Source organism: Lynx canadensis, chromosome B3 (assembly GCF_007474595.2).
Source record: "Lynx canadensis isolate LIC74 chromosome B3, mLynCan4.pri.v2, whole genome shotgun sequence".
Taxonomy (NCBI): domain Eukaryota; kingdom Metazoa; phylum Chordata; class Mammalia; order Carnivora; family Felidae; genus Lynx; species Lynx canadensis.
Genome location: NC_044308.2, coordinates 4920169 through 4942683, shown reverse-complemented (window position 1 = coordinate 4942683; position 22515 = coordinate 4920169). Strand labels below are relative to the sequence as shown.

The window sequence follows — 22515 nt, the reverse complement described above, 5'->3', positions numbered from 1 at the left end:
GACCGGGAAACAGTGACTATCCCATTACAAATAATAAGCTAAGCTTGAATCGGCAATCTGGCGAGCTACATTGCAACATCTCTTCGTCATCAAGACCCCAGCCGCCCTGGGCTCCGTTAGGAAGGCTGACCTCCCCCTCGTACATGAGGAGCTGAGGGCTACCTTGTGAGACGGAGTGGCAAGCAGACATCACCCCTCTGCTGTCCCGTTGGTACCACTGAAACAGAAGGAAGCCTTCCTGGAGGAGGAGGCATCTGAGTTAGGCCCATGAAGGATAATGACAAGGATGATGATATTAAGAGCCAACATTACTGTTCATTTACTATGTGCCAGGCTCCCCAGCTCTGTGAGGCACCCTATGCCGTCCTCACAGCGGCCCTATGAGGCAGTCACTATTAGCAGCCCCAAGATCACGCCGCCTGCAAATTCTGGGACTCTGTGTAGGGATTTAGACACTGGGGAGTGAGGGTGAAGGGGATGCCCCAGTGTAAAGACGGGACGAGGAGGGGAAGGAGGGGAGGGTGGGGAAGAGACGGGGAAGAAGGGAAGAGTGGGAAGGAGAGGCAAGGCCAGTGTGTACAGCAGGGGCCAGAATGGCCGGAGCACAAGGTGGGAGGAGTGGTGGATGAGGCTGGACTGAAGGAGCCTGCCAGTTACGGGTGTGACGCAGCGATCAGAAGTGACGGGATCACAGCCGGGCTTTGGAGAGAGGGTTCTAGCAGCGGGAGAGCGGGATGGCTGGGAAGGAGAAAGCCCCAAGGCAGGGAGAGCGGGCGGGAAACCAGCAGACCGGTCCAGGCAAGCAGGAAGTGGGCCCGGGCAGCGAGGACAGAAGGAGGTGGCTCTGAGGTTCACTGCAGGACGGAACGGCCCGGACTTGGCTGCTGAACGGTGCGAGGGGTGTGGGAATGGGGGAAATCACGGGCGACAGGCTCGCGGCTTCAGGTAACAGCAAGAACGGGGGTGGCGGTAATGGATGTTAGCGCCAACCCAACACAGAACCAAAATATCCAAGCCTGGATTTTTTATTACTGGATTTAAAAAATGCCCTAGGATACAACTATAAATAAAGCGCTAACGCTAAAAAAGGGAACGCCCTGTGACTGAACATCTGGAAACAGAGGACACTCACCCACATCGGTCCCACAGGGGACGGCAACGACCACGGCTCCATCTGTGTTCCGGGAACCCTCGAGGCCTCGGAGCCACGGAGGGCTGACCTCCCAAATGCAACCCAGACCACGTTGCCTCTGCCCGCTCCCATGCCGGACAAATCTAAACTCCCGGCACCGGCTGTGTTTGCTGAGCAGGGATGTGGCAGGTGCGGCAGGAGGTGGGTCCCTTCAGCCTCCCCGTCCTGGCCCTCTTGCTGTCTGGGTGACACCTTCTGACCCTCTTAAGATCTGGGATGCTTGTGCCCTCCCCCTCTCCCTCCTCTACGTACACAAAGGGTCATTAACGGGCTCACTTCCTTCAGGGTTATTTGCATTTGAGACCTTCTCCTTAACTGAGCGGGTCATAGCATCTGCCTGCTGAAAGGCCACCGGAGGTCCAAGCCATGCCTCTTTCCCAGGGGAGGGGCTCAGGGCTGCAGTTCCCAAAGCTGGTACAACTCAGCATCTATCTATAGCTGTGGGTGCACGGAAGATGATTCCCACACACTCTTGGGTCCCGGAAAGGACAGGGACCGCTCCAGCCCCCTCCTCCACGGCAACGTGGGAGCGAGGGAGCGGAGGGCAGTTAGGGGACAGTCCTAGGCTAGGAGACCGAGCCAGGCTCACACGGAGCCCTTCTGCTTGCCGGGCTGTGTGCGTGTGAAATGGCCAAGTGCACCTGCTGCCAGGGAAATGGTCAGCACTTCTCTTCGTAGGTTCTGGATAATTAAGTAAGAAGAGAGAAACTGTAAGAACCTTGTCTGGTTGTGTAAGTTTATTTCTGTCATTCACATCAACCACTTACTGTTGACGCCTAATTGTCACGCAACTCAATAACCATTATGAAAATTGCGAAGCCACGTATCAGACTAATGGCTTCTTCCTCTGAGGACACAGACTCCCGCTCGTGGATGGATCACAGTTTATTGCTCATGTAGTTACGTAAGAGCAGATGCTCCCTTATCAGCTTGCAAAGCAAACCAACAAAGAAAAACATGGACTGAGGCTACATCATTATGCTCGGGGAAGATTCCCAGGGAAAAAGCACTTATTACTGTGTCTGCTGCAGAGCCTAAATCCTGGGCTTCAATTATAGTTTCCCATCACTTTTTAAACCTTTACTTTATTTGGTTGGTCCTATAATAAGAAATACCTTTTGCAAAGCTAATTGATATTTTTAAAATCCAAAAGGAAAAGAGAATGAAAAAAACTTTAATGAATTACAGGGGGAAAATACACGAAACTATTTAAAATAGCTCCCACCAACAAACAGAATTCTCCAGAAATAAGCCCCATCCTTGGAGACTTGAAGAATACTTTAAACATGCTGGCTTTCCCATGTAAACACATCCTTATTTGGATGTGTTTCTGAGCTATGCTATTCTTGCAAGGCTGCTGCAGAGAAGCAGGCACACAGCTCGGAGGTTCGAGCTGGGAGGTCAGCCCACCTTCCCCGGCTGTCAGCCATGAGGGCCCAACAATCTCTACCTGCTGATTTGCAAACGAGTGACCACCTTGATTCTCAGGTCAACCCAGAAAGTCTGCTCTTTCTTGGTCTGTCTACCACGATCAATGTTTCCATTCTGTTGCCTTTCTGCCCTCCGACCGACCTGGACAATTTCTCCCCCCCCCCCCCCCAGGCTACCTCACTCAGTTAATGGCCTCCTTCACTTACTTTCTTTCCTCTCTGCACACAGGCCTGAAAGGCTCCTTCCTTAAAATTACCCACGATTTCCTTCTTGTCTCGAGGATTCTGGCCCTTTCTGCGGAAGCATAAACTTTGCAGAGAGGACGACAACACAAATGAAGGAACGGCAGGGGCAGAGATGCAGCTCGTTATTCACGGTTCCAGGGCGAAAATCCATCAATCTGGTTCCCTCTCGGTTCAGGGAGACCAGGATCCTGCTGTACTTCCTGGCACCTCCACTGATCACAGCCTCTGCCTTTCTGGGGTTCCTCTCTTTGCTCCCATCAATGCCTCTCCTGAGGCCAAACTACCGCATCTCCCGTGCACCCCACTTCCCTCGGCAGTGAGCACCGGACTCCCGTCCAGTTCCCACGATACCGCCAGCCTGACGCTCACACTCCCATAGGTGGAGACACAGCCTCGTGGCCCAGACCACCTCTCAACCACCTGACACTTGAAACGTAAATGAACGTTTGGGCAAATGCAGCCATCTCTGAACTGCACCAAGGGAGCAAATACGGCAACAATTATTACTAACTTAATCCCATCCCTACCGTGTGCAAGGAAGTAAGACCTTGGACATTCTCCTTGGAAGGAACACAGACTATCTAGGGCTTAAATGGCCTCAAAAATAAAGAAAACCAGAAAAGCTGCTATTATCTTGACCAAGATTTACTTATGCTCCTGTTTTAAGACCAAACACGAGGCCCTAACCGTTTGTGGACAAGAGCCAATCTGCACAGGGAACAGGTAATTCAACACCATTTTTCCTACTAGATTATCAACTGCAGAGGGAAAGGCAGGCTTGGAAAGTGTCTTAGTGAACCCCGCAGGTTGGATGTCAGCACCTAGAGTCCGTTCTAGCCCAGTGCTCCATGCACACGAGCCACTGTGTAACTTCGCCACAGTTCTCCAACACCGAGGGCTCCCGTGTGCTGGGCACCCTGCTGGAGGTAAGACCATTAAAATGCCGACTTCAGGAAATCCACACTGAGCAGAGGGGGAGAGGCACACCCATGAGAAAGACAGTCAGGTGACAGGTGCCAAGACAGGCATGTGCAGGGAGGAACTTGGGGTGGGAGGACATGGGCAGCTGTGGGCCGGCGGAGGGAGGAAGATCAAGGACGGCTCCACCGAAATGGCGACAGAGCCAAGGGTGTTGGTCCAGGTAGGCCAGGGTAGGTGAGAGAGGAAGAGACGGGAACAGGAAGACACATCAGAGTGGTTCAAGTGGTGGAGGAAGGTGAATGAAGGCCAAATCCCGGAGCTCGTGTCACTCCAAACAGTGAGAAAGCACAGAGGCTGTTAGCAGGGGCCTTTGTGTCTTACCCATGTATGGGGCAGGCCAGGCCGACTGGCCCCCTCCTCCATAGGGGTCCTGGGGCTTGGCGCTCAGGGCACTCGTGTGAAGGGCGGAATCAGAATTGGTCCTAAGGGGAGGAGGAGAGAGTCTGGCTGAAAATCCATTTGTCTTTAGTAAGAAGGCAATATTCTTTGCTGAAAATTACCCACAGGAGAGAAGGCAGGAATGAGGAATTTACAATCATCTGTTAAGATGAGGAGTTGGAACCTACCTGAAGTCCCTTACATCAAACCACAGCCTCTGAGGATCTCCCACGCCCAAAAAGATGGCAGTCTGTGCCTGCACAGTCTTGCGCTTGGAGGCTAATGGCGTAATCGTCTACTCCGACAACGCAGACCTTGGACTCACCGCCTCTCCTAAGGGGCTTCCTGTTCCCCCTTGCAACTCAGAAGACCGCTGGGACCCGTGCATTCTCTGCACCAGAGTCTCCCCCTCTGAGAATAACTCCTGTGTGAAGGGCCACCTACCACAGGGCTCCTCCGGCCCTTCCAGGGAGAATGCAAGGCCAAGACGACTTTGAAAATAATACTACATGTTCTTTGCCCTTCTGCCCTTGCTCTCGTCAGGAACATGGCAGCTGTGGGGTCAGGCCGAGGACCCGCTATCTCTATCTTCGGGGAGGTTTGTAAAAGGCACAGCACTGCCACTCTTCTCAGCGGACTCTTCTGTGGTTTAGAAAATGTAACTGTGCTTCCTAGAAGAAGGCATCTTTTTACATAGACACGTGATGAGTTTGTGATTGCTACTTTGTTATTTTTAAGTGCACAAGTATCTTTTACAAATCTCCCAATTTAACGTCTAGTAGCGATAGGCTGATGTCAACAGACACAGCCACTTGTGCAAACACTCTTTGAGGGCCTTAACGTCTTGGAGACTGTAAAGGAGTCCTAAGGCAGAAAGTTTGGGAACCACCGATCTGGAGTGAATTTCTGAAATGCTCCCAGACGGTTCCAGGGGCTGCATAAGCTTAACTCTTAAGAGACAATTATTTACTTATCCAACCGTCAAACTACCTGCCTTTTGTGAGAGACCTCCAATTAGCCTAAAATGTTTCCTTGTGGTCTGTTCCAGGTGAGAGCCTCACATGGCCAGTAAAGCCGCGTGGCCCGACTGGGCACCGTGGCGGTGCTGTGCTCAGACGGGGGTACAGGAGATTCGGAGGCTGCACGATGCATCAGGAAGAGCGTGCCCCCCGGGGTCAGAGACCCCTCGGTTTGGATTCTGGCTCCTTTACAGAGTCAAAGAGGCTCAAGAGAACATCAGTCAAACGCAGAGAGACAACTGGGCAAAAGTGAAGGTAGCCTGGGTATTACAATCACGGTTAATTTTGTCAATGACATCGTGGTTGTGTTTTCTTTAAAAGAGGTTCTTACCAACCTTTCCTCTCAGAGATATTTACCTGTGTGATACTCTGTCTAGTGGGTGGCAGGACGGGGGTGAGAGGAGGGGGTTCCGAAGAAAGGAGCCGGGCCGATGAGGGCCGAAGCTGAAGGGTGGGCACAGGGACTTCCCATCACTCTTTTCTCTTTGGTGTATGTTTTGTATTTTGCACAGGAAACTTTTTTTTTTTTTTAAATCCCAGTACCACCGCACATTAGCTAAACTGCCTTGGACAAGTCACTTAATCTCTTAAAACAGAAAATAATATTCATTCTTGAAGGATGCTGTCAGGATTGAAAAAAAAAAAATGACCCCCGGAGAGCACTTACCGCTGGAGTCCAGCCCAAAGCGATCGCGATGCCAAGCCAACTCTGGCTGAATGCTAATGTCCCCCGTGTTTCTTGTACCTTATTTAATCCCCACAACCATCCCTTGATACAGGTATTATTATCTCCCTTTTCCAGGTGAGTAAGCTGAGGCACAGAGAAGTTAAATAACTTATTCAAGGTCGCACAGTAAGAGCCAATCTTGCGGCCCCGCCTTGGACCTCGGGCTCTCATACTGTCTATGTATCCTGTGCTGTCTGTGCAGACATTCGATAAATGGTGGGAGATTCAGGCCTTTGACATTTTTTTTAATACTTCATATAAACACATCTGATATGAATATCCTCTGGCCACCGGATAATATATCAAGGGCCGCAGGACAATCGAATCGATTGGTCTCGGAAATTTATTTCCACTAGCAGTGAACCCAGGTACCTGTTAAGTGCAGATGTCAGCCTGAACCCAGGGTGCTTTTCTTCTTTCCAAGGATGCTGCTGCCTGTAAAAACCAGAGTGACAGAAAAAGAAAAGATGTTCAATCCACAGGAGCAAAGGGGAGCCTGGGGCCTGAGTTTGAGAACTGGCTCTTCTCACCTGGCCGCACAACCTGAGGGAAAGTCACTTCAAATGCTCCATGACTTGGTCATTTTGCTCAACGGTGTTAAAATGAGGTCAGACTGAGTGATCTCTCCACCTCCTAGGATTCCTGATCTCCATGATAAAAACTACCACAAATCCACGAGAACAGGGTTAGCTGGCTGGGCACATAAGGAGGTTTGGTTTTGTTTTAAAAAGGGGATTTATAAGCACCTTTGAAATAGTTCGATTCTAGATTCTATCGCCGACTCCTCTCTGGGGGAAATGAGGTCTTGCCCAGCACACATCCCGCGTGTCTGCAGAGGGGGCGCCCTGGCCGTCCTGGATGCAAAAATGCTATTCCCGTGTAGACGGCCACGAGGAGGAACACGTTAACTGTTGTAATTGCCCAGTTTATGAAAATGTCAATCCAACTAATCCCAGGGCTCTGGGAAGCTGAAGACATTTTTTCTTGGATCCAAGTTTGCAAAATAAAATAATCAGTTTAGAGATGCCTTTTTATGATTTAAAACGCAGTATTGTATTTATCCCACGACTTGCATCCCAGAATTCTTGAGGGCAGGTGACAACCCAAGGAGGCAGGGGCCCGCCATCACTCATCTTTAGCGGACTTCCCAGGTCCTGACTATGTTATTCACGGTGAAGTGCTCAGTCGGGATTTGCCCAGAGAGCGGATAGAGAGTCGACCTCAACACAGAGAGCTGATTTTTTTTTTTTTTTTTTATATGTGCACTTCAAGTGTCTCCTAAATCTGACCCGGTGACCTGAAAATGATATCGCATACACAGTGGATACACCAATCTTTTCAGTTGGTTTTATATTCTGTCGCCTGCTATACTCGAAAATACTCAATTTTGTTTTGTATATGCCCTTTGTATATGAAAATACTCAGAGAGGGGCGCCTGGGTGGCGCAGTCGGTTAAGCGTCCGACTTCAGCCAGGTCACGATCTCGCGGTCCGTGAGTTCGAGCCCCGCGTCAGGCTCTGGGCTGATGGCTCAGAGCCTGGAGCCTGTTTCCGATTCTGTGTCTCCCTCTCTCTCTGCCCCTCCCCCGTTCATGCTCTGTCTCTCTCTGTCCCAAAAATAAATAAACGTTGAAAAAAAAAAATTAAAAAAAAAAAAAGAAAATACTCAGAGAGTCTAAATCAAATCCACTGTGTAAATTACAGTTTTAGAAGCTTCTTAAATCTTTCTTTCCTTCCAATGGCTTACGAGGACACCCCAAGCAAAGGTGTTTATTTTTCCTATTTTTCCGTGTCTTCAATAGAGGAATACCAAATCAGAGCATTCCATTGGTAGATGTGTTCCAAATGCGTTTGTTTGATTTTAAATATGAAGATCTAGGTTTATTTTAAATTACTTTTCATCTTAGACTTCCATATAAGCCTATGATTGTTCATGGAGGACCTAAGTTTTGTAAGAGAAAACAAAATTCCATGATTCATACTAGAAATCTCTACAACAACATTCAAGGTGGATAAAATTAAGTGGAGCCATCGACAAACACGTGCCCATCATATCTTTTTAAAATACGGCTTGCTGGGGCATCTCGGTGGCTCAGTAAGTTAAGCGTCCAACTTCGGCTCAGGTCATGATCTCACGGTTCGTGGGTTCGAGCCCCGTGTCTGGCTCCGTGCTGACGGCTCAGAGCCTGGAGCCTGGTTCGGATTCTGTGTCTCCCTCTCTCTCTGCCCCTCCCCGGCTTGCTCTCTGTCTCTCTCTCTCAAAAATAAATAAACAGTAAAGACATTTTTTAAATACGGCTTGCTTACCTTGGCCAACTCTCATCCAGAGGCTGTGAGGAGTAACTGGCTCCGAAAGTACTACCATCAAAGTGGAATTTTTAATAAAGGAAAATAAAATTAATGGAAAGTTGAAGCAGAACGAAGACGCCAGAATCATGGAGAGTCAGACAACAGGGTTTCTGGTTCTTATCTGTTTCTCTACACCGATCGCTCTTCCTCCAGGCCTTCCCTCCACAACTGCCTCTGGAAAGTGCTGTCTCTGTATGATTCATGTGTGGGGTCTGTCTTTTTTTTTTTTTTTTTTGGCCGGCATAGCGTCTTTTGTTTTCAAGAACTGCCTCCACCCTTCACCCCAAACCTGGTAAGGCCGCCATTCTTTGGAAGCCCCTCTGTCCCAAGGCTCAGTATTTCCAGTCAAGGTACCTTATACCCCCGGCCACAGTGATTGGTCAGGGATGGGCTCCTGACATAAACAAAGCCAGAGAGTGCCTCGGAGGAGAAAAAAAGGGTGCCCTCAGTTGGGGTGATGAGCCCAAGAGCCGCGTCAGTCTGCAAGGAGGCAAAGCCCATCCACCCAGGAAGTCAACACAGACTGACAGGTGTGATCCCCCTACCCACCAGGGGACACGTAGCGGATACAGTCTCAGGGCTGTTGTGCAAACCCCTGGATAATGCCCTCGGGTTTCCAGGGACATAAGTCAGTAAGTTTCCTTTTTTCAAGCTGAGGGTTCCTGTTACTTACAACCAGAAGAGAGCTGCACTAGATTTGTGGAGAAATGGTAAGTTCCTTGGGCTGTTGGGGGCTCCATTTTCTAAATTCTGTACTCTTCCAGGGATGTTGCCCTGGGACATATTCCAGACGCAGAGGGAAACGGATGTGATGCGACAATATCCACGCCGAGGGCAGTAGAGGCGTTTAGTTAATTTAGTTCATTTACACCCATAGAACAGTCTCTTCAAAACATCTTTAATCATAATAACCTCCTGCTACAAACTGTAACGATTCTATACAGCAGCCACCACGTGCGTGGGCTCAGGAGGAAGGGGAGGGGGCCCCCGTCACGCAGGCCTGGCCTGGGCGTCCCCGATGAACGACTGGGTGTGAAAGGCCCCTGTGGCCGGGAGGGGCGTTATGATCACGAGGTCCACTCTCTGTATTTGTTTTGTCATCTGCAGCTAGCTTATTTCTTAATCTGAACCTAAGTCCACACGGTAAGAGATGATTTTCAAAAGGGAGACACTTCCTCAACGATGGGGCTTCGTGCATGTGAAGTGCAGGCTAGAATACGCCACAGGAGGCGAGCACGAAGGAGGCAGGCCCCCTGACCGATGAAAACCACCAGAGCCTTGGTGGACCGAGCCATCGGCCAGGAGGCACCGAGTCTCCCCACCTGCGGGCATCTGTCTTTCCGCTTCCTGCAGAGTTCAATGGATCTCCGTGGGGAGTAGCGGAACGTCAGGAAGCAGAAGGTTCCCGTTTCTCTCAGTACCCTGCCGCCCTAAGTCCCCGAGGCAGTGCGGCTAACACAACTTAGCACGTGGAGCCTTAAGAGTAACAGAATGACCAAGCGCCCATTACCTCAATGGTGAGGTTCGAGGCAGCACGTTAACCTTTCTGATGCATGTTAACAGCATGGACGTGTAGTGGTTTCCTGAAATTAACTTTCAGGAGCTCCCACTGCATCGCCCAGGCCGGGGTGCGGCGGCTGCTGACAGGTGAGATCCCCCCACCCACCAGCTCCACGCCGCCCTGATGCGGAAGTCCGCGTGGACGCCCCACCGGTCGGCCGCCCTGGGCTCCGGCCGTGCCCTCCTCGGCCTCCCAAGGGGCCGGGGCCCAGGCACACCACCACCGGGCCCGGCTGGGGTTCTTGATGCGATGAGGCCGGGACAGCAAAACTCGAACGATGTGACCGCTGAGCATTCTTAATTCTCCCTGGCACATGTCATTTATTGGCCGTTTAAAAACGCAAGAGCTGCTGGGCATCAGGAGAAACGCTAACGCCACTGGCTCACGAAGCTGCAGTCAACCGAAGGCAAGCCCAGAAAAGTCTTCTTAAGATTTCAGGAGCTTTCGTTCAGGTGGCTTTGACTAGTCCACAACACCGACACGTCCTACAGGACAACCTAAAGATGGGGAAATACCCTTATTCGTCAACTTGAATTTACCGTTAATTCAACAAACGACCGCGGCGCCTACCGGCTGCCAACGGAGAAGCAGCCGGCAGCAGGGTTTTTAACGAGCCAGACCAGCTCCTCGGCCATCACCCCCGGTTAGCCTAGGTTAAAAGGTCCCCACATTAGTGTGCACCTTTTTATTGGCACACCCGCCCCACGCACTCCTTTTCAGGTCCTTTGCTCCCTCCTCCTCCTCCTCCTCCTCCTCCTCCTCCTCCTCCTCCTCCAATCCTGATGCTCCCTGAGCCCCATGGCCTCACAGCCTCTCAGCCCATGTTGCTCACAAAGGCACACGACGGGGACAAGGGCCTCGGAATTGCTGGGCATCACGCCGTGGGGGCAGCGTGGGAGGCTGGAGACACTCGGGGAGGAGTGCCCGAGGACACAGAGCCGGGCCCACCCAAGCTCACCGGGGGCGGGGGGGGGGGGTCAGTCCTGCCCCGGCCTCTGGCTCCAACCGGCATTGGGCACCTGTAGTCCAGGGACCCCCAAACCCGCCGCCGACAGTTCGTGCCAAGCCCCAGTTTCCCACCGCCTGCTCGGCTTTGCCACCAAAAGTACGTTCAAACTCCACGTGGACAGTAGTAACTCCCGCTCCTCCCTCGCGTCTGCTCCTTTTCTCGCCCATCCACCGTGTTTAACCCACTGACGTGCTCCCCACATGCCTTTGGATCTGGAGAGGAAGCTCCTTGTGTCCCTGCCTCAGTCCGCTGACCAAAGGCCTCCCCTCCTCCTCCTCCACGTGGGCAGTGTCACAGGGAAGCTTCTTACTCACTCTTCCCCAAAGGAAGGGGAGTAGCTCTTCTGCTGATAAGACAGGACATCTGGTGGCCCATCTACCCATGGGTGGGGTCACTGAGCCACAGAAGCTCCAGACGCATCCACCCTGTCTCTGCTGTGCTGCTGGCCTCGTGGCTGGAGAGCACAGCCCGGCTTCTCCTTTCGGCTTCCTGTTCCCATGTGGTAAGCGCACCTGGGGCAGGGCTCAGGAAGAGCCTTCTAGAGGCAGCCTGGAGGCTGGCCGTCTTGTCTCCGAGCCTCTGGAGCTCAGGGTTCTACCAGGGGGCGGTTTGTGGGGCAGGCCCAGGACCTCCCATGCAGCCGGCCGGGCAAGTGGACTCTGAGTCTGCTTTCCTGGAACCCGCCCGCAAGACGACTCCCAGGGTCAGACTGAACACACAGAGCTGGTCCCAGTCTGGTTCCTTCCTAATTTCTCAACCACGTCTTCGCCATCATGTTACTTCCTCTTGTCCTGTTTTGCCTCCAACTACGTCCTGCTAGAAAACATCTTGGAGTCCAACGTCACGGAGAGAATCTGAGTGGGATCTTTCTGAGTCCTTGCGTGCGTGGGAACATCTTTCTGCTCTCCTTGGCACGCGAGCGACAGACAGGTCGCATGTGGAATTTTGAAGTCTGAACATTTTCTCCTGAGAAGCTCTAAACATCAGCCCGTTCCTTGTCCTTTAAGATGGAAATCGCTAGTGGGTATTAGGTAAAAGTTGGGTTTTGTGATCAGATCAGATGCATTTTGTTAGTCCCGGGTGAAGAGAAAAAGTTTTTTAGCTGCAAGCCTTCTTAGAGCCCTGGGGGCCGGCGGGGGGGGGGGGGGGGGGGGGGGAGCGGAGTAGCGTTTCCTCAAATGTAACAGGCCGAGTACGTCAAAGAAACCGTGTTCTATACACCAATGTCCTAAAACCTTCATCTCGTTGTGCGAACAGACTCGAAGCAAGGCCTGTTCCAAAGAGGAAAGCCATTCCTGACTCTGGCAGGTCTTAAGGCATCCCTTCGTGACCACTCACGCTGCTTTCCCAGATGCGATGCACTCCTGCGCCTTGCTGGGAACATAAATCAGACATTTTCCACACGCTTATTTTTCTCTCTTTCTAAAAGCACCTTTAGAGGAAGGCGTTTACCATGATTCTCCAGCGTGTCCCCTGCGTTCTCGATGTGTTACCCACAGGTCTAAGATACTATCATATGTGCTGCAAATTCACGTTAATTGTTCAGAAACGTGACCAGACGGCGAGTGGGACCCATGTCCGCTGCCCTTGAGGAGGGAAGAGGGCTGCTGCAGAAACCAGCGGCCGCGGACATGTAGAAGAGCCCCTAAGCTGAGTTCGCAAGCCCAGGCCCCAGCCAGGGACCAGGCGGTGACCCCCCCACCCCCGCCTTCTGAGTGTGGCCCCAGGCCGGAGCCCAGCTGGACAGCGCCCTGGTCTTTGCTTGTGGTGGCTGCCTGTGGCAGCAGCAAAGCCCAGGGCACTAGCCCTCTCTGAGGCCACAGCTGCCCACTGCACGAGGAATGTCCCCAGGCCAGTGCCCTGCTTGCTACCCACTCGGGGAGGAAGCCAGAGTATTCGTTAAACAATGTCCGTTTCATGTGAGATCACTGTATCACAGGACTGAACCCCTGTCTAGGCCAGTCTGCCACGCTGAAGTAACTTCCAAGCCAATAAACAGCTGCAGGAAGAGAATTCTGGATACGTTTTTTTCCTTTTCTTTTTGTCCTAACAAAGGTTCAAACTGGTGTGAACACTTTCAAATGACAGAAGTGGGAGATAGACATTAAGGAGGTAACAGAAGACCTTGTGTGAAAGGCCACTGTTTTAAGCAAATTATTTCAAAATCAACTGAATGTGGCCACGAAAGGAAAGATAAAATCTTTCTCCCAAGTTCTTCTGATTTATGTCAGTACCTTCGACTTATAATTATCCCTCTCTTATATTTCACTAGGAGCTCACGGCCCCTTGGTTCCGCAGAAGAGACACGCTGTCCATTAACGGACCGGCCTGAGCTCAAAAAATTTTTTGTATCAGCAGATGCCCAGTCCCCAGACCCCAGTTAGGTTGTGCTTAAGAAGAGAACAGAGAGAGGGGTCTCACGACCTGTGGATCAGACATGTACTGTGTGATGAACTTTAATCTATCTGTGCATTAATTTAGTTTTTGCTTCCCTTCCCCTCTGAAGGTGACCTGTATTTGCTGCTGTTTTCACAAGGGGACCCATAGATGGGGTCAAGTGACACCCCATGGTAAATCACCTGGGAGGAGACCGAGTCCCCTGAGCACATGGTGTGGTCTCCCCTTCTGTGACTCTGCACAAGATACACCGTCTTCCTGGAACATTCCCTCTCCAGCTGCCTCCCTCTTTCTGCATCACCTACCACCTTCTGCCATCATCTTCCTTAATCATTTCTTTACCTGTTTGCTGTCCACCACCTCCCCCAGACCAAAACCTCACCAACGCGGGGACACGTCTTGTTCCACCACCCAGTCCCCTGCGCGTGGACAGTACTTGTACAGAAAAGGGACTCTGCAGATCTCTGCTGAGTACACAAATACATCATCCCCTTACTGGTGGGTCATCCTGCAAGCCTCAGACGTACCGCAAGGATGCCTTTTCCAGCCTCCCATCACTGGTCCCGGCCGCCCCTCCTATGAGCTGCCTCGACGATAGCTCACCACACTGCACTGTGACCGCTTTAAGCAACATGAGGACAGGGACCAAATTATGTTCGCCATTATGCCTGCAGTGTCTCAGCGGGGCCTGACACTAGTAAATAATTTTTTTTTAATGTTTATTACTTTTTTGAGAGAGAGAGAGAGAGAGAGAGAGAGAGAGAGAAGGGGAGGGGCAGAGAGAGACGGAGATACAGAAACCAAAGCAGGCTCCAGGCTCTGAGCTGTCAGCACAGAGCCCGACACGGGGCTCAAACTCACGAACTGTGAGATCATGACCTGAGCCGAAGTCGGACGCTTAACTGACTGAGCCACCCAGGAGCCCCTCATTGTTTTTAACTGAATGAACATTGTCCTCTGTCACTTTCCTTCAATCCCCTCCTCTTCTAAGTTATTCCCTTGGTTAAAAGAGCTGTGAGCATGTGTGTATACTTAGACCATACTTGCTGTAAAAAGGCTCTGAGATAGTTGCAATTATACAGGTATTTATATATACGGCTATGAACATGTCACGTATGTATTATACTATTTACAGAGAACACCTACAGGAGAAAAAGAGAATCAAGACTTTGGAAAAAGACATACTGTTAAATCAGGCAAAGAAACACTCGGAAGGTTTTTGCTTGAAAATTCTCAGCAGTCTCGATGAGGGTTTGGTGTACATGCTCCTCCCACACGTGAGCACATGAGCCGAAGACTCGTCTGGATTCTCCTCTCCCTTTTGCGTTCCGCGCAAGGGTTATTACGTGTTCCAGAAGGGAACCCGCAGAATCAGCTGTCACCGTCACCCTCCCCGACAGCAGTCACATAATACATAAAACTAGAAGTCAGGGTCTGTCGTGGACCCTGTGTCCGCGGTGTGTCCCTTGGGGGCGGAAGAGAGGGGAGACGGGAACGTTCCCTGGGGCCGCTATCCCTGCCTCCAAATAGGAAGCTGGAGGAAACCCGGGGGCAGGAGAAGCGTGTCCCCTGTGTGTGTCCTACAACCCCCCCTACAGGGCCTCTCTTGACGGCAGGAGGGGGTCCGGGGACCGAGCCACCGAGTGCTGGAGGCAGGGGAGAGGCCCAGGCCCGGAGTCCGCTTGACCCGGGCTGAATCCAACCTCCACAGCGGGAATCTGGGACAAGTGACTTCGACGCTCAGCTTCCTCCTTGGAAAATGCGGGTTAAAACGCATGAACTACTCAGTGAGTTTTGAGGACGGAATGACACAGAAATGGCCCGGCGCAGTGCCTGGCATGGGTAGGTGCTCAGCAAACACGCGTGCCCTCCCCCCACTTCCTGGTTTCTCGAGAAGCCAGCTCTACCATCACTGCCAGGAACCAGCTGTGCAGTGACACGCACCCCGCCTTCCTGTGCCCTCCTCCACCCCAGAGGGGGGAGCGTAGGGAGGGCACAGGGCCTCCCGGCACGCTGCTTCCATGTCCTCTCCCACAAAACTGTGTCCTCGAAGCCCTGAGCACAACGCCGGTGGCCCGGCGGTGACCACCCCGCCCACTGCCTAAGCCCCGGCCCCTGAAAAACAAAACTATCAGGGGACTTTGAAATCTCCTCTTCTTCATTCCTACTTAACAGCATAGGTCTTGGCGTAAGTGCTGCATAAGAATTTTCCTAACTTTATACCGTAAGGCGTCATTTACTGAGCTTGGAACTGCATAAATAGGAGATCGTATGAACTTTCTTCTGTAAGTTCTCACAGCAGGGTCCCCGGGTCAGCAGAAATAAAAATCAGCCAGATTCCCACACGTCTGTTTTAGCTAGATAGACCAGGTCTCTCTAACCTGGTTCAAAGTCAGGTTTAACTGTGCCTTGGCTGACCTCGGAAGAAAATCCTGAGGCGGCCTTGCAACAGGGCCGGGTTACAGGTTCTGCTTATGTCCAGTTACGTCACCCGACTCCGCTTTATCACCATTTTCATCAAGTAAACACCCGCGATGATCTTTCCAATTTTCAGCTGCAGAGATGTTTCTAGTTTCCAACTCGTTCGTTTTTATTGCCTCCCTTCATCAGATAAAACGAAGGCTTGGAGGCCAAAGGGGAACTGTAGGGAAGAAAAACCTTGAAAACCTTTCAAACATTTCAGAAGTCATACTGCCCTCAGACAACGAGAAAGGATATTTGTCGTCCCGGCTTGTCCCCAGACCGTCGGTGGAGCGCGTGGAAGCGGGTCCTGGCCGGCCTCTCCACCAGCCCATGGTGGCGGGTCCCCCGTGCGCTATCAGCCTGGTGCAGGGACGGCTGCGGAAAGAAGGGAGAGGAGTCGGCCTGTGACCATGAAATCACCACACTCACCCTCAGCAGCGGTAGCAGATGAAATGCAGATTCGGATTTTTACGAGTGTTTATGACTGTGCCTCGAGTCAAGGTAAACACAGTCACGGAGCACGTGGGGCTGTTTCTGTAGGAGTGCAGAATAACTGAAAACGGTCTTTAGTGTGTTAAGATAAAGGCCAAATCGATGATATATTAAAAGCTGTCACAGTTACGAGGCAGGACCACAGGTTCATACATCACACCCCAGACACTCAGAAGTATGCTTGAAACGCAAGAGGTCTATTTCAGACAGAGGTAAGCTGGATACCTATAGTATCTAGAAATACAGATACAGTATCCAGAAATGTGTGTATACACACACACACACACACACACACACACAACACAGTATCCAGAAATACAGATACAGTATCCAGAAATGTGTATACACACACACACACACACACACACACACACACACACACACACAAACACAGTATCCAGAAATACAGATACAGTATCCAGAAATGTGTATACACACACACACACACACAGAGTATCCAGAAATACAAATACAGCATCCAGAAATATATATACATAGTATCCAAAATACAGATACACAGTATCCAGAAATAAACCGGAATACCTACAGACTGTGGGTTATTTGTTTTGCACAGGGTCTTTAAATTTCCAATTGAATTGACAATGTTTAAAAATTCAGGTCTGAGGCTTCTAGGGAAAAATCTGAACACCCAGGCCACGCCAGTCCCACGTTCCCATGTGGCAGAATGGACTGAAATCGAGAGTGGCTTCTCTCTGTAGGCGGGACACCCGTTCTCGTGCTTTTAATGCTTACACCAGACCACCGACTGACTTACTACGTTAGACATTTGAGTCTGTAACCCCTCAGTTAAGGAAAGAGAAAAGAATGCTACCTCAACACAAGTTGAAAATGCGCAACTCATTATTCCCCAAAATGGCACAAATGAAAACATAAACAGATTCAAGATAAACCCGTGGTCAATAAATCCGAAATCCTTTCTTAAGGGAGGCTTGGGTACATTCTTCTTAAGTTTATTTATTTTGAGAGAGACAGACAAGCAGGAGAGGTACAGAGAGAGAGAGAGAGAGAGAATACCAAGCAAGCTCCACACTGTTAGCACAGAGCTCGACGCAGGGCTCAAACTCATGAACCATGAGAGATCATGACCTGAGCTGAAATCAAGAGTCGGACACTTAACCAAGTGAACCACCCAGGTGCCGTGGGGGTACATTATTAACATTTTTGAGACTGGCATCATAAAAGGCAATCTTTTTGGTTGTCAAAGACCAAACGCTAGGCTGGACCACTGTATCACATATATGATGTGCGCGTAGTGTATATATAACGTTACACAAGGGATGGATGTGTTTGTGAAATATACGAAAGCAGATTTTCTTTTATCTAAACTGAATCATGTATAAACAGCTTGCTCTGAAAGGAATCCTATAACAGAGGATGTTTTTATAGGGGAGCTATTTCTTTTAGCTAAGAATTGGTGGTTACTTTTTCTTTGCTAAACATGGATTTTCTCACACTGGACTTGGGAAAGCCTCTTATTTCTCCAGAGCAGGCTGATACAATGTCTAAATTAATTGAGTCTAAGAGTTCTAATCTCTCTCTCTGTTTATTTTTGAGAGAGAGAGAGCACGAGGTGCAGAGAGAGAGAGGGAGACACAGAATCCGAAGCAGGCTCCAGGCTCTGAGCTGTCAGCACAGAGCCCAACGTGGGGCTCGAACCCACAAACCGCGAGATCATGACCTGAGCCGAAGTCAGCCGTTCAACCGACTGAGCCACCCAGGTGTCCCGTCTAATCTCTTTTTCAACCCAAATCTGTCATCTCCTAAAACAAAGAGATCTTCGTGAGGAACAACTTCTGAGGGCATGAAAAACAGCCATTGTGATGGGTAAGCTGGGTGCTGATCTCAGACAACACAGCATAATCTTCCAGGGAGTGACAAATTGAAATACCTTGTTAATCAAGAGGATGCACACCCACATCACACGGTTTTCAAAACCTGTTTACACAGGAACACGAGGGACAGATGACTTTGTTCCAGGGTAAAAGGGAGGATTCTCTGGTAATAGGACCAATATTCACCTGACTGGTGTTACATGTCCTTGGAAACACACTTTCATCTAGGAGTCTCGGAGTACGGAGACCAGCCTACAGAGGTGGGGCTGAGGGCCTCTAGAAGGGGTTCCAAAAAAGCAGAGAGTTCTTGGAACGTCTGGCAGACTTCCTTACACACATACTTGCTGTTCATACTCGCCTCTTTTGCAGTCACCAAATGCATGGGCCCAAGTCCTGTATTGCTACCTGGACTCAGCTTGGGGGCGGGGGATGGTTTCTGCCAACATTGGATATTTTCTTCTCGTGCTCAGCGTGACACTACTGAAGCCCCCTGCCCCTCTAGCAGCTGGTCTTCTTCCAAACTACACTGAGCTTTTCAGTCTTCTGGACTCACAGGCACCAGCCTTGCTCATGACATGAGCTCAGCAGGTGTTCTGTGTGGGAAGTGGGGGGGGGGGGCGCTGAGCAGACTCAAGAAGAGGAAGCCTGTGGGGGCGCCTGGGTGGCGCAGTCGGTTAAGCGTCCGACTTCAGCCAGGTCACGATCTCGCGGTCCGTGAGTTCGAGCCCCGCGTCGGGCTCTGGGCTGATGGCTCGGAGCCTGGAGCCTGTTTCCGATTCTGTGTCTCCCTCTCTCTCTGCCCCTCCCCCGTTCATGCTCTGTCTCTCTCTGTCCCAAAAATAAATAAAAAACGTTGAAAAAAAATTAAAAAAAAAAAAAAAGAAGAGGAAGCCTGTGAAACACTATGGCCTTGTGCCTGCTGAGAGCTAAGAGTCTGTTATTTAACAATGTATCTCTTAGGTCGACTCTAACACAAAAAAGAACCTGAAGGCCAAGGGCTTCGTGCTTTCAGTTCCTTTTCAAGTTTTATCCATAGTTTTTTTGACGTGGGTTGTACCCACACAGCACATACATTCTTGTGGTCTATTTCCTGTACCTATTTTCTGTGTATGTAACCCTTATAGCTATTAATTCAGCAGGTGCACAGTATTTCACTTCCAATGTTGAGGAGGCCCACACCCCATGCTGCAATTCAAGAACATGTGCTTTGGAGTCAAAGAAACAGTTCCAGTCCAGAATCGTTTACTTAACAGCCAGTCATCCCCTCTCTCTTATCTGTAAAGTGGACGTGATGCTGCTGATAACTTCCTCACAGGCTTGCTGAAAAAACGAAATTAGATGATGCACGTGAAAGCTGCCTTATCCCAGGGGCACTGGGGCTTACCGGCCGAACTGCTCCCCCACCTGCTTCAGTGCACAGGTTGAAGCCCTAACCCCCAGAGGGACTGTATGTGGCCCCAGAAGGAAATGCAGGTTAAGTGAGGTCCTACAGGTGGGCTCTCATCTAATAGCACTGGTGTCCTGTTAAGAGGAAGAGACCACAGGAACACACACACACAGAGGAAAGGCCGTGTGAGGGCAGGAAGAGAGGCCTGACCAGAAACCCGCCCTGCCCACATCTCGATCTTGGACGTCCAGCCTCCAGAACTGTGGGACACGAGATTTCTGCTGTGTCAGTGGCCCTCCCCCCCCACCCCCCAAGTCTGTGGTGTCCTGTTAGGGCAGCCCGAGCAGACTAAGAACACTGGGCATTAGAAGGAGGATGGATGTCTAGGTGGTTGGGTGTCGGGAAGCATCTTGTTAAAGGTGAGGCCACCCCACAGAGTCCTTTTATGGACAGCACGGGCAACACCATTGGTAGGGGCTTTCCCGCTACTCTGAGCCTCCCAAAGTATCCCTAAAGGACCTAGATCTTTGTTAGGCACCCATCTGCTGCCCATGCCGGGTCACCTCTAAAAGCTACAGCCTGGGATGTATGGCTGGACAGACAGAATGCTGGCAGGGCTCTGTGTGACTGGCTCTGGCCCACGGTTCGGGAGCAGACATGATATACGTTTGTCCAAATAGAAACTCTCCTACTCTCTTCCTTCTGCCCTGAGAATTCCATGACCCAAACAGGGATGCTCCCTCAGCCTCACTTATCCAGGAGAGCCCCCAGCAACAAAGAGGAGTTAAAAAAAAAAAAAAAAAAAAAAAAAGCTTGCCCCAATCCCAGAGTTTTGGGAGTGGTTGTTAGCACAACAAAGCTAACATGACAGTGACAGCAGAGAGAGGCTACAGTGATGTGCAGAGTCCGATTTTCCTTCAAGTCAGAAGAACCTGGGAAATTGGCACCTGTTTTGAGGATGGACCCGGGTTTGGGCTCTGATAAACACCATCCTGTTTCAGGACACGGGACCCAGACACTAAACGAAGAAGAGAAGGCTTCTGTGCCTCCGCATTCAACCACCCCTCCCCCTGCCGCGGGGGCCCCAGGGCCACACTACCCGCAGGCAGACCGAGTGCGTGCTGAGGGCCCCAGCAAGGCCAGGGCAACACCCAAGAGGGTGTTGAGCCGATGTCCAATAACGTTTCAAGTATTCGTGGTGGGAAAATTCAAAATTTAGCTGGGCTTCCTTGCCTTTTTGTTTGTTTGGGGACAGCTTGGTGGTTTTTATTCAGGAACACACACACACAGGAAGGGGGGTCCGGTCACCTTTCCAGGGCCTGCACCAGCACACGCCTTACCATGCTCCCCCCCACCCCTTTCTAGGCACTAGGAAGCAGGTGGAAAGGGCACACTGTGGGTGGCGACGTTCTTGGTGGCAGCCTGAGACAATGCAGTGGGGCCAGTGTCAATGGACCGACGATGAGGTTCAGCACCGGGAGGGTCACACGGGAACCTTAGCAGCGAAGGGGCCAGCTATCAAATTCCATTCCACGTTGGGACCTAACTGGCAGAGGCTGAGTGTGAGAGGAAAGGACCGAGCGGTAACACAAGGCAGGGGAAAGGTGGATTCTGGGCTTAAGTCGCCAAATTTGACAGAAGGCAGACTGAGGGTGGAGCACAGCCCAAGCACCAAGGTTCCAAGGACCTCGACAGTGAAGGGCAACGAGGTGGGTTTGCGTTGGGGGTCGGGGGTAAAGGTGACTCCTGAGTCGGCAAGGAGACCAGCTACAGTCGACTCTTGCCTACTTTCTGTCGTTGGGCCTTTTGTGGGGGGGTGCGGGGAAGGAGGCAGACCCCACGCAGTTCGAGGTGCTGCTGAGAACGGGACGTCCACTTACAGAGAGTCTCGCCCTCAGGCCTCCTCCCTTTGCAGGACTGCAGGCTCCCCGATTGTTGTGAAAGTATCTCTTTGTGGATGGCAAATTAGATCAGGGATGCAGGTATTAGGATGGCTGCTGGGGGGGTCGAGGCTGGCTGAGATGAAACAGAACGTGTGACTCTTCCAGAGGAAGCAGAGTTGCGCGTTTCTGGGCAGAAATCCAGGGCCAACGGCAGAGAGTACGGCGGGCTCAGTGCACCCCCCCCCCCCGGGACCAAGAGCTCATTTAGGTGTCTTTTCGTGGGTGTGGGCGCCCACCTGCTGCCCACATCGCCTCTGAAAGCTGCAGCCAGAGATGACTGGCTGAGCAGTTGCAGGTGAATTTCCTTACCTTTCCTAGGAGGAAAAGTACTTCCTGTCAGTAGGCACCATTGACCTATCAGCGTGACCTCTATTTGCATTAACTCTTTTAGCAGATGTACCGTATTGCTGGCATAGCGTGGAGCTTGTGGTTAATCACAAATCCCAGATCTTTCCACGTGACTAATAAACCACAAGCAGATTCCTACTAAGCCCTTGTTTCGTCGTGACCTGAGCTCAAGTCTGAGAGCTGGAGAGCTGTTCACTGTCCCCTCAAGGGGATGATCATTATTAAAAGTATCCTACGTTATATTCTATATACACACACGTTCTATATATGTTACAGTATATTCTTTATGTGTGAAAGACCAAGCCATGCTTTTTTTTCTTTTTTTCTTGCAACAAAGATCAATCCTAGCTTACGGCTGTATTTCTACACAATGTTATTAAAAGCAGGAGAATTGGAATTTGCCAATTTTCTCTAGTGAAACAGGAATTTCTAAATGCTGGATGACTCTAAATGCAAGTATGTTCTTGTATGCTCTTGCATCAGAAGTTTTAATACATTAAAAAAAAATGTATTGAAGGGGCACCTGGGTGGCTTCGGCTCAGGTCAAGATCTCACGGTCTGTGAGTTCGAGCCCCGTGTCGGGCTCTGTGCTGACAGCTCGGAGCCTGGAGCCTGCTTCGGATTCTGGGTCTCCCTCTCTCTCTGACCCTCCCCTGCTCACACTCTGTCTCTCTCTCTGAAATAAACGTTTTAAAAAAATGTATTTAAAACATGCAGAGTCCCAGGATGAAGCGTACGTGG

General features: G+C 50.8%; 1 protein-coding gene across 3 annotated transcripts in view; it reads right to left on the bottom strand.

The window, feature by feature from the left end:
* CRTC3 (CREB regulated transcription coactivator 3) overlaps window positions 1-22515 on the bottom strand; it is a 100869-nt gene that overhangs the window by 26662 nt on the left and 51692 nt on the right. For all 3 annotated transcript variants that reach the window (XR_003969292.1, XM_030317326.1, XM_030317325.1), the window contains exons 3-6: window positions 16007-16126; window positions 8280-8341; window positions 6346-6408; window positions 4171-4271 (exon numbers count right to left, since the gene is read on the bottom strand). Coding sequence is in view for 2 of the 3 variants with exons in the window: in XM_030317326.1 (XP_030173186.1) it covers window positions 4171-4271; window positions 6346-6408; window positions 8280-8341; window positions 16007-16126 (346 nt within the window). In the remaining variant the exon portion in view is untranslated. The remainder of the gene's footprint in view (window positions 1-4170; window positions 4272-6345; window positions 6409-8279; window positions 8342-16006; window positions 16127-22515) is intronic.